The sequence below is a fragment of the Hipposideros armiger genome, unplaced genomic scaffold (assembly GCF_001890085.2).
Source record: "Hipposideros armiger isolate ML-2016 unplaced genomic scaffold, ASM189008v1 scaffold_287, whole genome shotgun sequence".
Taxonomy (NCBI): domain Eukaryota; kingdom Metazoa; phylum Chordata; class Mammalia; order Chiroptera; family Hipposideridae; genus Hipposideros; species Hipposideros armiger.
In genome coordinates, this window is record NW_017731637.1 from 1950406 (window position 1) to 1964675 (window position 14270).

The following is a 14270-nucleotide window of genomic DNA, read 5'->3' on the forward strand; positions in this document are numbered from 1 at the left end:
TACAACATTATTAATTATATTCCCCAAACTGTCTTTCATATCCCTGTGGCAATATTGTAGTTACCTATTTATGCTGTCTAATTCCTTCCCCTTCTCCCTCATCCCCATCCCCCTCCCAACTAGCAATCATCAGTTTTTCCTCTATACCTTTGAGACCATTTCTGTTTACTTTGCTCATTCATTCAGTTTTTTAGATTCCACATATAAGTAAGATCATATGGTATTTGTGAAACCCAAGACACTAATTTGAAAAAATATATGTGCCCAATATGTTTATTGCAGCGCTATTCACAATAGCCAAGATTTGGAAACAACCGAAATGCCCATCGGTAGACGACTGGATTAAGAAACTGTGGTACATTTATACAATGGAATATTACTCCGCTATAAAGAAGAATGAAATCGTACCATTTGCAATGATATGGATGGACCTAGAGACTCTCATGTTAAGTGAAATAAATCAGTCGGAGAAAGACAAATACTAGGAACTCTTTTATAAGGTCTGGCTCAGATGGCAGGAACACAGTGTAGGCAGGCCGTTCAGTGCAGGCTTCCGAGGGGCGGCTTGTGTGAGAGGCCTCCTGTGTAGCAACAGCTGCTAGGCTCTGTTTGTAAATTTGGGCCCAGTTAGCCATCAGGAGCCCTTCTTTGTAGGTATCTTCTTTCCTGGAATCAACACATTTAAAATGTTTAAATTTAAAATACTTAAGTCTTAAAATATATGTGTATTTCACTATTTACTATTTTTTGTTAGAAGTGTGTTTTTTTATGGCTATCCCCCTTTTTCTTATTTATTTATATTTTCTAAAATGCTATGGATTTGAAACAGTCAATAATAGCATTTCTTAGAATTGTGTTCAAGGGTAAAAAGCCTCTGAGTGAGCCTTTTAGGCGTTCTTTGAGTAAAATGATTGTACTTTGGGACAAGGGTTTTTTCCTCCCACATCTGTACTTGCCTTAAAATTTTATTACTTATTGTTTTTGCAACTCTTTGGATAGGGGAGGTATGATAAAGAAAACAATTTTTGCTATCAACATTTTAATAAACGTATTTTTGTTCAATAAAAGCCACCTACCTATATGTAGTCACTTCTGTTTATTTCCTCCTTCAACCTTGAAAAAGGCAACCTTCAAACCAACTTATTTTTCCATTCATAATACAGAATTATTTATTTCTAATTCTTTCATCTAAGATGTGTTGTTATCATGAGGCATTTGTATGTACGGTGTGCTTCATGTGCTTGTCAGTGAGATTGGAAACTCCTTCCCAGCCCAGGCCTGATTTCTTGCTACCGGTACTCAGAACCCAGCCTTGGCTAACATAATGAGAGAGACTATTCTTGGAATGCTTCACTCTGTGCCAGGCGCTGCTCTAAGCGCTTTATCGGTACCATCTCACTTAACCCTCTCAATAATTCAGTGGGGCTGGTGCTATTATTGTTCTCGTATTACAGGTGAAGAAAGTGAGGCGTAGAGAAATTAAGTAATTATTTCCACGTGCACACAGCTAAATAGTGGGACTGGGATATTTACTCAAGCTGTCTGACCTAAGAACCTGCTTTCCTACTAAATTCATTCAACAAATATTTATTAAGCTCTTACTGTATACCAGTGGGCCATGCAAAGATCCCTGTCTTCATAGAACTTATAGTCTAGTAGTGGGAAAGAGAAAATTAACAATAATACATTAATAAATCATTTGCTGTGTTAGAAGTTATCTTAGTGCTAAGAAAAAAGAAAACATTGAACAGAATAAGGAGGTTAAGATGGATATGTTGAAATTTTAAGTAGGTGGTCAGGGAAGACCTCATGATTCGTACTGAGGAATTATTTAACAGATCTCTGCTGTTCGACATGATGGTGGTGGTGGTGGTGGTGGTGGTGGTCTCTTAGAGATGTAGCCTGAGATTTTGACTGACTCAAAACCTTTAGGAATCAGCTTATTATTTCTGCCTGTTTAACGCTGAGGTGTTGGGTGGTTTTACTTCCAGAGTCAAGTCTGAGTCCACCTTTGGGCTCTGCTTCGCTGTCTGGAGCAGTGTCCCTTATTCTGGCGCATTTCCAAATGTGCAGGTGTCTTGGAATGCCCCGCCCCTCCCCCAAGGTGCATGTCATGGGTCTGTGTGGGGTGTCAGTGCCAAGAGAGCAGTTGAAGTGAGGGACAGTCCGATGCCGGGGACATTGAGTTGCTGAGAGAGGAAGTTCAGGAGGGATAGAAAGATACAGCTGAGATTCTTTTAGAGGGACCCCTGCCTACCTAGGTGAATTGGGTTGTCCAGAGAGCGCAAGTCGCCCCACACCATTCTTTCACCTGAGGACAGTCTCTGAACAATGGTCCCAGGAGGGACCAAGCAAGAGGGTGGAGATGGCCGGCACCGAGCATGTCTCCTCAGTACTGGGAAAATGGCAGGCCCGTGTTCTGGTTGGTTGGTCAGGGGTTTAGATTTATATGTGGAGGGTGCCCATTTTACCCAATTATTGAGACATTATGATTAGTATTAATAGTCTAAACTTAAACTTCCATGATAACATGTTTATAGTTCAGTTTAAAACAGATATAATTCAGTCTTGCTGAAACTGGGCATGATTTTGACGTCCAAGATTAGGCCTTTTCTTCTGACTAGAAGACAAGACGTTGCCGATGAGGTTCCCAGATGTCCTGGTCTGTCAGGCTTCTGCTCTGTGGCGGTGGCGGCTGATCACTCAGGATGTTGTTGCTGGAGAGCCAGGCCTCGTCCGTTTCCTCCGGAGGCACCACTTTCCTTTTTTATACAAAAACAACATCGTGCCTCCAATGGTGCTGACTGCACAGGAGATTCCATCGACTGTTTTTCCTCCTTCTCCTGCTTATTTTTATTCATTCGGCTACTTTATTTTAGGGATTTGCTGAGCTTGGTTTGGCCGTGGCAAACCTTATTGTTGTATTTCTGGCTGAACAGCTTCAATTAAGAAGCAGACACGGGAGGACGTGGTTCTGGGTTCTGATTTCCTGCCCGGCTGTGTTTTCACAGAGCTGTGGTGTACCCCACTCCCCAGGGCAGGGCTAGGCCCCAGGGCAGGTTTGCAGCAAAGGACAGTGTCCAACTTGGGGTGGGTGGATAGAAACAAGGCGTCAATGACACATGCTCTTCTTTCTGGAGAAAATCCTAGGGACCTCGTCAAGGGTCATTTACTTTTAGTACAGAGCTCTGGGGTCATGTAATGTCTCCTGACCAGGCATCTTAAATGGATCCCTAAATTCATTATTATTATTATTTTTACAAGAGATATGCATAAGAACAACGGACCTTCCCTGTGCTACAGTGCTGTGAATCAGTAATGCTTCAGAGCAGAGCTCTGGTGTCATATCTGCCGGTTTAAGTTCATACTTCTGTCACTTAGTCATGTTACCAAACTAAACTCCATGTGCCCGACGCTTGCAAAGGTCAAAACTCAGAACATCAGGGTTTGGAGTTAGGGAAGGCTTACTGACTGAGAAGATGGGGGGCCTGATGGTGCCTCGCATCCATCATTTCCTGGACCAAGCCAAGGGTCTTTAAGGGGCTGGGGAGAACAGGTATGTGGCGCATGGGTGGGGCAGGTTTTAACTGGAGGACCTTGGAAGTTGGCCATTTATGGTAAAGAGGCGTGAGCACCGGATCTTCCCAGACAGCAGACCCTTGGCTTCTGAAAAGGTTCCACTGTTGAGGTCCCAGTTACGTCCTTTGGTTCCAGGTCCAGCTGGAGGCCAACGTTCCCCCCTCTGCACATGCTTTGGCTGCATGACCTATGGTCTGCTGTCCCTGAGAAACAACTCAGCACTTGGTCAAACAGGATAGGACACGCACATCTGTGTGTGCCTGGTGAATTGACTGTTCCCTTACAGTTGTCTTTAATTACAACTAAGTCCTAGATTTCTTCCTTCCTCTTTCTCTGTGTCTTTTTTATTTTTTATATATTAGAGAGAAGGACCAGATCTTGTTTGATTTCTTTGCTTCCAACTAACAGAAAAAAATTTTAATCAATTTGATTTTTTTTTTTTTTTTTTTTACTATTTGTAATTGAATTATCCACTCTGGTTTGTAAAAGTCAAAGCATCTGAATTCGGACTGACTTCCTTTGCCCTTCTGGGCATCTTTCCCATGGTGGGTTAGTGGATGCCCAAAGATAACAAGACGATTTCTGCATTAGTCTAAGTAAAGCTTAGGAAGGCAAACATGCCCGTTTCTTTTGCACCCTCTTTCTTTTTTCCAATAATTAAGTTAATTGAGAATTAAATGATACTCAGAGACAAGTAGGGAAGAGTAAGTCCTGTGTTTAAAAACCCATTCTAAACTCTTCAGTGAAGCAGAGTGCTTATGGAAGTCGGCATAATTAGCAATTTAAGCCAAGGTTTCTACTTACCAAGCTTCCTATAGCCACTTCCAGCATTTAACCCATCAATTGACATATTGTTTTCAGTACTTTCTTTTTTGAATATAATGTTTATAACATTCTTACCTTCTGGGTCTATACACAGAACATGTTGACTTCATTTTTATTGCATTTTGGACAAATAAAAATCCAGGGAAGATTTAATTGCTACATCTTCCTAGTAATCTCACTGCAGGACACGTCATGGTCTTGCCGGCTGTTATTCGACGGAGAAAGAGTGATCTTGTGTGGGGAACTCACTCAGGCCTTACAGTATGTCTAACTCTAAGTTAATTGTGAGTATAATCACTGATCTCTGTGACTTTGCGCAAGTCACATAAGCTTTATGAGCCTGTTTTCCTCATCTTTAGATTGGTGGTAGCACTGCTCCCTGCGGTGGTTTAAATGAGGCAGAGCTCCAGGTATAGTGTCTGGCATGACGGAAGTGCTCAATGGTGATGTTGTTTACCCAACTGAATTTTAGCTCTTTATTTATACTTTTTTTTTTTTTAAAGCACAATTAGAACATCTTATCTTATGGGTCATTCTGGGCTTGCCTCATTTCACCTTTCCATTGATAACCTTGAAATTTGGTATATGTGTTTTTCATTTTTGCAGAAACCATGTACTTATATACGTTGATGAATACATCAATAATTCACCTTCTGGGTAATTAAGCTAAACAAATAAGAAAGGAAAACTTTTGTATCTGTTTTTCAGTTTTGTTTTTATTTGAACAATGCTGATCTAGGCAACTGTTTTTATTTAGGTAGGCATTGAAAGAGTCTAAGTTTGTGTAGATTTTGTAATACAATGTCTTCCTTTTCTAAGGTAGAAACTGGGACACACACCCAGGATAGTGGGGGCACATTGCATAGGTAAATTCTCACTAACTCAGTGGACATGGAGTCTGTTCATTTGGCTAGCAAGGTAGCCTCAGGCATAACAGATGCCCACTGTTCTCACCTTTACAACTTGATAATGCACAGCCTGACTCCTTTCAGTAACAGGATTCCTGAAAAAAATGCAGACAGAGCAACACAATTAAAAACAAGAATTTTAATAGGTGAGAGCAGATAAACAGTTTAAAATGAAGTGAAAATTAAGGTTTTACCAGGTGCGCCTCCTTTTTCCTCTCAGCAGGCAGGACTAACCCATCGCTTCAGAGCTCAGAGCAGCCCCTAGGACATACGGCTCCAGCTTCTGGCTACATGTTAGACTGCCAGGGAGGGGAGTACGGGCAAGGGAAAGGGCACAAGTCTCCCCGCAAATCTGGAGATTGTGGAGGGGAGCAAAAAAAATCTGTCTTCTGAGTAGTAATGAAAATATCAGATTCATATACTAATTAGAACGTCATTTTAACATTGTTTTCTAGCAAATTGTTAATAATGATACTATTAGTGTTTGCTCAGAATTCAGTATTAGCTTAATTTGTAAGCGTTTTATAATTTCTTTCTCCTACCATTACGTTCTCTCCAAGTTTGAAAACAGAACACTCCCAAAATTCAGATTACATGATAGAATGTAGATTCTACAATGAAATGACAAATTCATTATATGAGTAAGGGTGTGCTAATATTTAGTATGTGTGAATTTGTATTTTAAAACTTTTCATGATCTTTAACTGTTGTTATTGATTATTATGATGAAAAAAATCACTTGGATTCTGAATACTTCTGACAGAAAATACTTGAATTCTGAATACTTTTTACTTATTCACAAATCTTATATCTGAAAAGAACGTTAGAATTCATCCAGTTGCATATACTCTAATTTTATGTTTGAAAACAGAGACCTAGAAAGTTGAGTAACTTTTTCAAATATCTCAGGTGGTTGTAGATTTAGAACTGATTTTTTGCTCTCAGATTAGACTTGTTTTCTATGATTAATTAAATTTGATGACCTATTGTTTTTTTAAAGGCTTGTAGTTATGTACCAGTATTTCTACAACTGCCCTGTATTTTTGGTTTAAAAAGCATTAATGATACTAAAAGTAATAAAAGCATTATTACTTAAAATTGTTATCAAAACATACAACTTGATAGTATAGTTCTAGCAATTCTCAAGGAAAGGTACAGTTTTGAATGTAAACTGGAATCTCTGGAATTTTCTTTGAGTTGAACCTGAAGGAAACAGCACATAGAAGTTTTCTGGGCAGATTTCCAGCATTATAGCACATGAATATTGCCATGTCTAGTCAAGTTTCGGGAAGAACAAATGCAAGAAACTTCTGGAATTTTTGTCTGTTTAGGTTCTAAACATTCATGAAAGGAAGCTTATCTCAGTATTTCCCTTAATTTAATATGTGGGACTTCACAGTTTGCTCTGGCCTCATAACTTTCTTTTCAAATGAAATGAAATTCTTTGTGTAGAGAAAGAATAAGAATGCCGGTGGGAAGTTGTAAAAATACGTATATCTCGTATATACAGAAATTTATATATGTTATTATATACACACATATATAATCCATCTCTTTATGTAAATTCAAATAAACAACTCATTCAAATTTGTAGAGGTGCAACAGGGTCTAAAGTGGGGGCATCTCCTTTTTGATCTCCCCAGAAAGAACACTTTTACCAGTTTCTTATGTAGCTTTCCAGAGATCATCTATTTATACTTAAACAGCTATGTAAACACAGTAATACCTCGGTTTGTGAGCATAATTTGTTCCCGAAGCAAACTACTCATATTGCAAGACATCGCTCATTTACCAAGGTAAAATGTATTATTAGGTTGGTCCAAAAGTAATAGCGAGTAATGGGAAAAACCACTATTACTTTTACATTAACCTAATAGAAACGTTTGCTTGTTTTGCGGAACATTCGCAAACCAAGTTATTCACAATCCAAGGTTTTACGTATACATTTAAAAATACAAATACTGTAGACACTGTTCTGTACCTGGCTTTAAAAAAAATTGCAGTATATCTTGGAGATTGTTCCATATCAGCACATATAAAGCTGCTTCATTCATTTTAATGGATGCATAGTATTAGCATTTTATTATGGAATATAATGCTTACCATTACGTTCCATCACAGAATATGTTAGCAATATTATATTCATATTTATTTAATTTTGTTTTATTTATGACATTTACTCATAGCATATCCAGACCTCCACTGATATTTAACTTGCTTTCTATCTTTGCTATTTCAAACTATGTTTAAAAACAAAATCATTAACACATGTATGTGTTTATATGTAGATGAGAAAGATTGCTAGGTTGAAGTATATGTACATTTGTAATTTTGATAGATTTTGCTAAAATGTCCTTCATTTACATTACCATGTCCTCAGCATTACAACGTGTTTATCAAACTTTTTGATATTTACTAGTCTAGTAGGTAAAATATTTTCCCATGTACTTGTAATTTGCATTGCTCTAATTTGAGTGAGGTGGTTATTTTTTTCACAAACTTAAGAGCCTTTTCTGTGAACCATCTGTTCATAGCTTGTTTATTTACTTACTGGTTTTTAGTCTTACTATTATTGACTGTAGAAAATTTTTATATGTATAAAAAATTAGCCTTTTGGGTTTATGAATTATAGGGCTTCCCACCCTGTCCTCCATTCCTTGATTGTCATTTGTGTTTTGGGTGGAGTTTTTGTTTCTTTTAAAATGCCATAAATTTGTTTTTAATGTGTCATATTTATCAGTCTTGCTTTATGCCATTCATAGATCATAAATACAAATTTCCCATGTGTTGTCCTAGTGCTGTTAGGGCTATACTTTTTACAATTAATCATTAGATTCATCTAGAATTTATTGAGGTGAAGTAGGTAGTCATTCTTCTGTTTGTTTCAGATGGCTATCAATCGTTTTCTCAAACTGCTTCCTGACATTATTATATCTTTTCCCTATTGATTTGAAATGCCATCTTTATTGTGTACTTGATTGCCATGTTTATATATATTTGACCTATTTCCCATCTTTGTAATTTGTTCCTTTGACCTTTCCCATCTGTTCACCACAATGCTTTATGATGTGTTTTTAACATGTTTTTAACATCTAGGAGAGCTGGTTCTCCTTAGAGCTTTTCTTTTTTGAGAGCTACCACACTATTTTTGCCTTGTTATTTTACCCTGTGAACTTTAGAATCAACTTGTATAATAACCTCAACAAATTAAAAAAAATGTGTCCTAGAAGCATTTTTTTTAATTGGGAATGTATTAAATTATATAGGTATAGTTTAGAGAGAATTGACAACTTTTCAATGTTGTCTTCTTTTTTAAATGATGAAATATCTTTTCAACTGCTTTAACTTTTGTGTTGTTTAGTAGCACTGTAAAGTTTTCTTCATGTAAGTTTTGCGTATGTTAAGATTTTCTAGGTGTTTTACTTTTTTGTTATAGTAAATTAGATCTTTTCTGTTATATTGTTTTTCTAGTTTGTGTGTGTGTGCTTGTGTTTGTGTGTGAAGACTATCATTTCAGTGTATTAATTTTCTACCCTGTACCTTTTAGCATTTGTAATAGTTTTTCTGTTGGTGTTTTTTGATTTTCCAGGAAAACAATCATATTATCTGTAAATAATGATCATTCTGTCTTTTCCTGTCCAATTTTGGTTCTTCCTTTTTTTTTAAAGGTTTTTTATTGGGTAATTGGGGACGGGAACAGTGTTGGGGAATTGGGAAAGGGGACCAGCCAAGTTGTTTTTCAATCTTCGTTGTGGAGGGCACCTGTCGCCATCTGGCTTTCTGTCGGCAGCTCGTGGCCTCTAAGCTCAAGTTGCCAAGTTCAATCTTAGTTGCAGGTGGGCGTAGCCACCATCCCATGTGGGAGTCGAACCCCTCAGCCTTGTTGTTAAGAGCGCACGCTTTATCCACTGAGCCACCCAAGCAGCAACTCAGCTCAAGGTGCTGAATTCAGTCTTAGTTCAGTCTTAGTTGCGGGTGGGCGTACGTAGCCCACCACTGAACAGGTAATCTTGTTGTTATACCAGCTGAGCCACCCTGCCACCTGTTGGCAGCTCAGTGACAGCTCAGCTCGGGCGCAGCGTCACTGGCCCATGTGGGAATCAAACTGGCAGCCCTGCTGCTCAGAGCTCGCGCTCTTAACCTACTGAGCCACTTGGCCGGCCCCTGGTTCTTCCTTTTCTTATCCCATGTCATTGGCTAGTACCTCCTGAACAATGGTAAACAGTAATAGTAGTAGTGACATCTTGTCCTAACTTTAATGGAAACATTTCTAGTCATTCATGATTTAGCAGTAAATAAAAGCATATTCATTCTCTCTCTCTCTGTCTCTCTCTCTCTCTCTCTCTCTCTCTCTCTCTCTCTCTCTCTCTCTCTCTCTCTCTCTCTCTCTCTCTCTCGGAAATTATGTAAGGAAATACTCAACAATTCTCCTTTTATTAAGTAATTGAATTAAGAATGAATATAAATTAATATAAATATAAACTGATTTATGGTGATGAATGCTCTACTTGGTAAATTTACTAGAGATCACTGAATTGTGCACTTGAAATAGGTGAATTTTATGATATATAAGCTATACCTCAATAAAGTTGTTTTAAAAAAAATGGGTAGAGTATTTTATCAAGTACCTTTTAAGTACCTATAGAGATGATCGTGTGTCATTTTACTTTTACTCTATTGTGAATTGTTTAAATAATACAGAATTCTTATATTCCTAGAATAAATCCCACTTAGTCATAGTATGTTAATCTTTTTATATAGTGCTCAGTTCTGTTTGATAATTTTTTAGTTTAGGACTTAACATTAGTACTTAGAAGGGATATTCATGTGTAATAATATCTCTTTTGTGTAATTTCTTTGTTGGGTGATGGTGTCAATATTATACCTTACGTTTAAATAAGAATTTTGAAACTTTCCTTCCTTTTGTATGATTTGTAATAGTTTAAATGTTATCAGAATTGTTCCTTTAGAATTTCTTAGAATTCCCCTCTGAAGCCATCTGTTTGTTTTTGTTTATTTATGTTTTTCTTTTCTTGGAAGGACAGTTAGGAAGGTAGCTCTATGACTTCTATTTCATTATAATATTGCCCTGTTTAAGTTTTCTATGTTTTTTTTTGTTTATTTATTTATTTATTTATTTATTTATTTATTTATTTATTTATTTTTTGTATGGAGTGTGGATTCTTAAGTGTGTATAATACTGGGGATGCCAAAAAAATGTATGCACATGACTTGTATTCATCTTTTATTATTGGTATATATTATTTCAGTTTTAATACAGTTTTTTCCTTTCTTAAAATGTGTATACATTTTTGGGGCACCCTCTGTATATTATTTACTGAGCATCTTCAATTCATACTGATTGAGTCCCTCCTAATAAATTGTGAATCCATCTGTTATTGTTGAGTTATTGTTTTTGAGAGTGGTGGCTCTTTTCTTATATTCAGTGTTTTATGGTATTTGACAATTATGTCTCCCATTCCCAGTTAAGACCAATTCTGTATTTTCACTCTTGAGATGCTGACATTTTATACCTTACTGTGTGTTTTCCGTGCTCTGTAGACCATTCTTATCATCTTTGGTACACTGGACCAAGAGAGCCCAGTTTCACAGCAGGTCATGCAGCAGACACAGTGTTGGTCCTTAACAGACACAACTGATTTATCTCGTCCTTGTACATTGTAGGCAGTCAGTAATCCTAGTGAATGAAATATTTGTTTAGCATCTACTGTGTGTTTGTTTGGGGGATGTAAAAGACATATTCTGATAGACAATACTTGTACATGTTATGAATGCAAAGTTGAAATAAATGTGGTAAATATATGCATTCAGGTGTATTAAAGAATAGGGGATAATGACTTTGAAATAATTTTCAAATAGAGTGAAAAGTAAATATTGATTCAGTTACCCTTATACCTGGCCTGCATTTACACATTAATATAGAGCTAAAACTGTTTCCGCAATATTTTTGCTTTTCCATGTGCTTTGTGATAATATGCTAAGAAATGGAAATCACAACAGCATATTAACAGTCATGCCAAAAAATGATAATGTTGATCTAAATGTATGTTTTGATGTTTATTTTAAAACATGTTAAACAAAAAGTATGATAGTTGATAAAATTGTTTTTGGATTATGTTGATGATATATTGACGAAATATTCTTTCCTTTTCTCATAGATTTATCTAAAAACAGACTGGTTGAAGTTCCAATGGAATTGTGCCATTTTGTGTCACTGGAAATTCTTAATCTGTATCATAATTGTATCAGAGTCATTCCTGAGGCCATCATTAATCTGCAGATGCTGACTTACTTAAACTTGAGGTAGGTTCACTATAAAAGTTGTAATAAAATTCAGTAAGAATATGCTTTTATTTCTATCAGGTTTTTTTTTCTCTTCACTCTTCCTGATCACCCTTTGAAGTAAATCACAGAAAGATCATTTAAGAAATACCGCTTGTATTTGTAGTGCCATTGACATTGTTTTTGGTGCTAGACTTTTCTGAATATCAATATGACAAGATGCTTTTGCTTTTTAAAAATAATTTATATGGCATCACTTACACTTTTAGTCTCTTTGGTTCTTGGAGGTTGTTGCTATATTGTCTTCAGGTATTAAATGTAGATTTTGGAGGAGGAAGCGTAATGGAAGTAAAAAAAAATAGGGGGTTGGAACTAATCAGGCCTTGATGGTCTTTGGGAGTTATTGGTACTGTTGGATTTGCTACCTAATTCTCACCGAGCCTGTTCGCTTTAGGCCACCTAAGAAAGTTCCAGAGGAACATTGAGCAACTCCAGTAAGACATGAAGTCTGCTGTCTTTATAGCCCATTAAATTAGGTCAGTGTTTGCTGAGGATGAGTCAGTGGTCTGTACTGACTCTCTGATTATACACAATACAATGTAACATATTAATGCACCTGAGTAGCCCTAAAGTTAAGAAAATCAGCTATTTTAAGACATAGGTTTTAGATTGTGCTGCTGTGACTATCAGCTGCTCTGGCTAGATTTTGGTTCCTCTGACATCTTTGATTCACATTTAGCATGCCAGGAGAGAGTGGGGAGCAGTTTTATCAAATCTATCTGTACTGTAAAAGCCAGGTTCCAAGTTCAAGCTTGAGTGTAGCCTTCACTCATGTCAGTTGTATTATCTTGGTGTGCAAGAGGCAGCACCTGATTAGCAAAGTTGGTGCTGTGTAACAAATATGCCAAATTTTAAAGTACAAAATTCCCAATGAACCAGAAATAGCATTAATTTATGATAGATCATAACGTCAGTCAGTTTTTAGGTTTCTTTTTCTTTGGTCGACCACTGAGAATTAGGGGTCTTCTGCTGCCTTTTTGCAGTCAAGAATGGTTTTCTGTTGCATTTCATTAGGAGTGCATATCTTCTTCCTTGGGAGTGAAAAACAATCCTAGTTAAGTTTTTAAATGTCCTTGACTTCTCTTTGGTAAAGAAAATGTAGGTTAGTATTAGGATAATCTAGAGGCTCTTGTATTTAACTTTCATTTCTCCTGGTTTCTAGTTCACTAATCATTTTATTTTCTTGCATAAGAACAAATCAAGCTGTTTCTGCTACAGCAGAATGTTAATTACCTCGGAATTGCCTGATGGAGCCAGCATAATGATGTCTATAGATTTTGGTCCTCTATCTCCCTAATGTTACTAAACGCAAGGGATTCATTTTGCCTGCACAGATCAAAGTCAAAGAAGACACAGGCAGGAGTTTGCAGCAAATAAAGTAAAGGTTTATTTAAGGAAATGGCGCCAAGCCCAGAGACGCAAGTGAGCTAGTGCTCAAAGACCTGGCTTTGGTGGCATGTAGGTTACAGATTATATAGAGCGAAATCACAAGACACTGTGCCGTTAAGGGTTCTGGTTGTGCTGGGAGCTGATTGGTTGGAGGTGAGGTAAGAGTAATGAATCATTCCTTCAGATCTTGAGGACAGTTCTGAGGCCGGAGTCCCTCTGTCTGGTTTCATGGGAAAGTAACCAGGGAGTTATTCCACCCTAGGGCTCAGGAGCTCAAACATAACTTAGGTCAAGATGTTATCCGTATCCTGCCAGAGGTCTGGACCGTGTGACCATTAGTCATTGGGCTACTGTCTTCTGTTGCCTTGGTGGGTGCTGATTATCTGGGGGAAAGGCTAGGTCTCTGGGGGGTATATACAGAGGGTGCCAAAAAATGTATACACATTTTAAGAAAGGAAAAAACTGTATTAAAATTGTAATAATATATACCGATAACAAAAGATGAGTGCAAGTCATGTGTATACATTTTTTTGTCACCCCAGTATATATAGAGAGAGGGATATGATTTCTAGAGCTAGGATTTAAAGCTAAATTTAATCAAAGTCATAAGAGCCCTCAGTTTCACTAAGACGTTTGTCCTCTTACCCCAAACCGCATAGGGGAAATAACCCAAGAACATATTGTTTTATTTACTTTACTTACCTACTTCTGTCCTGCTGTGACGTTTTCACCTCTAGCAGTCCTGCATGCAACAAGTAAATAGATTTAACTTCACATTGTTATATTAAGTCCACTTGCAATGAGAAACTTTTGGGTATAGATGACATTTCTGGGATGAAGAAACTATAAAATTCTACAAGTACAAAGTAATCTAATCTTAAAATATATGTTATGCTTTTGAAGCATTAATAAATTGGTTTTGATATGATTATTTTCATGTTGAGAGTAGAATACTATTGCTATCTTCAGATGGTAGAAAGAAGGTACTGGAATATGGATCTCAAATTCTTTAGGCAAGAACAGAGAGAAATCATTGAAATTGATGATGGCTGAAGAGAAACCGTGTGCTATATTGTAAACAGAGTTTTGTGATGAATTTCTAGGTAATGGAAAGGAGAAAGAAATGAACCTTTAAGCACCCAAATTTTTTAAACTTTGTTTTCTGCCTATAATTGTTTAATTTCTTGTTTGCCTCTTTCGTTCCTC

General features: G+C 37.0%; 1 protein-coding gene across 7 annotated transcripts in view; it reads left to right on the forward strand.

Annotated features, from left to right (window-relative positions):
• LRCH1 (leucine rich repeats and calponin homology domain containing 1) overlaps positions 1-14270 on the forward strand; it is a 206940-nt gene that overhangs the window by 94153 nt on the left and 98517 nt on the right. For all 7 annotated transcript variants that reach the window (XM_019658684.1, XM_019658686.1, XM_019658683.1 and 4 more), the window contains exon 2: positions 11492-11636. In XM_019658684.1, the coding sequence (XP_019514229.1) occupies positions 11492-11636 (145 nt within the window). The remainder of the gene's footprint in view (positions 1-11491; positions 11637-14270) is intronic.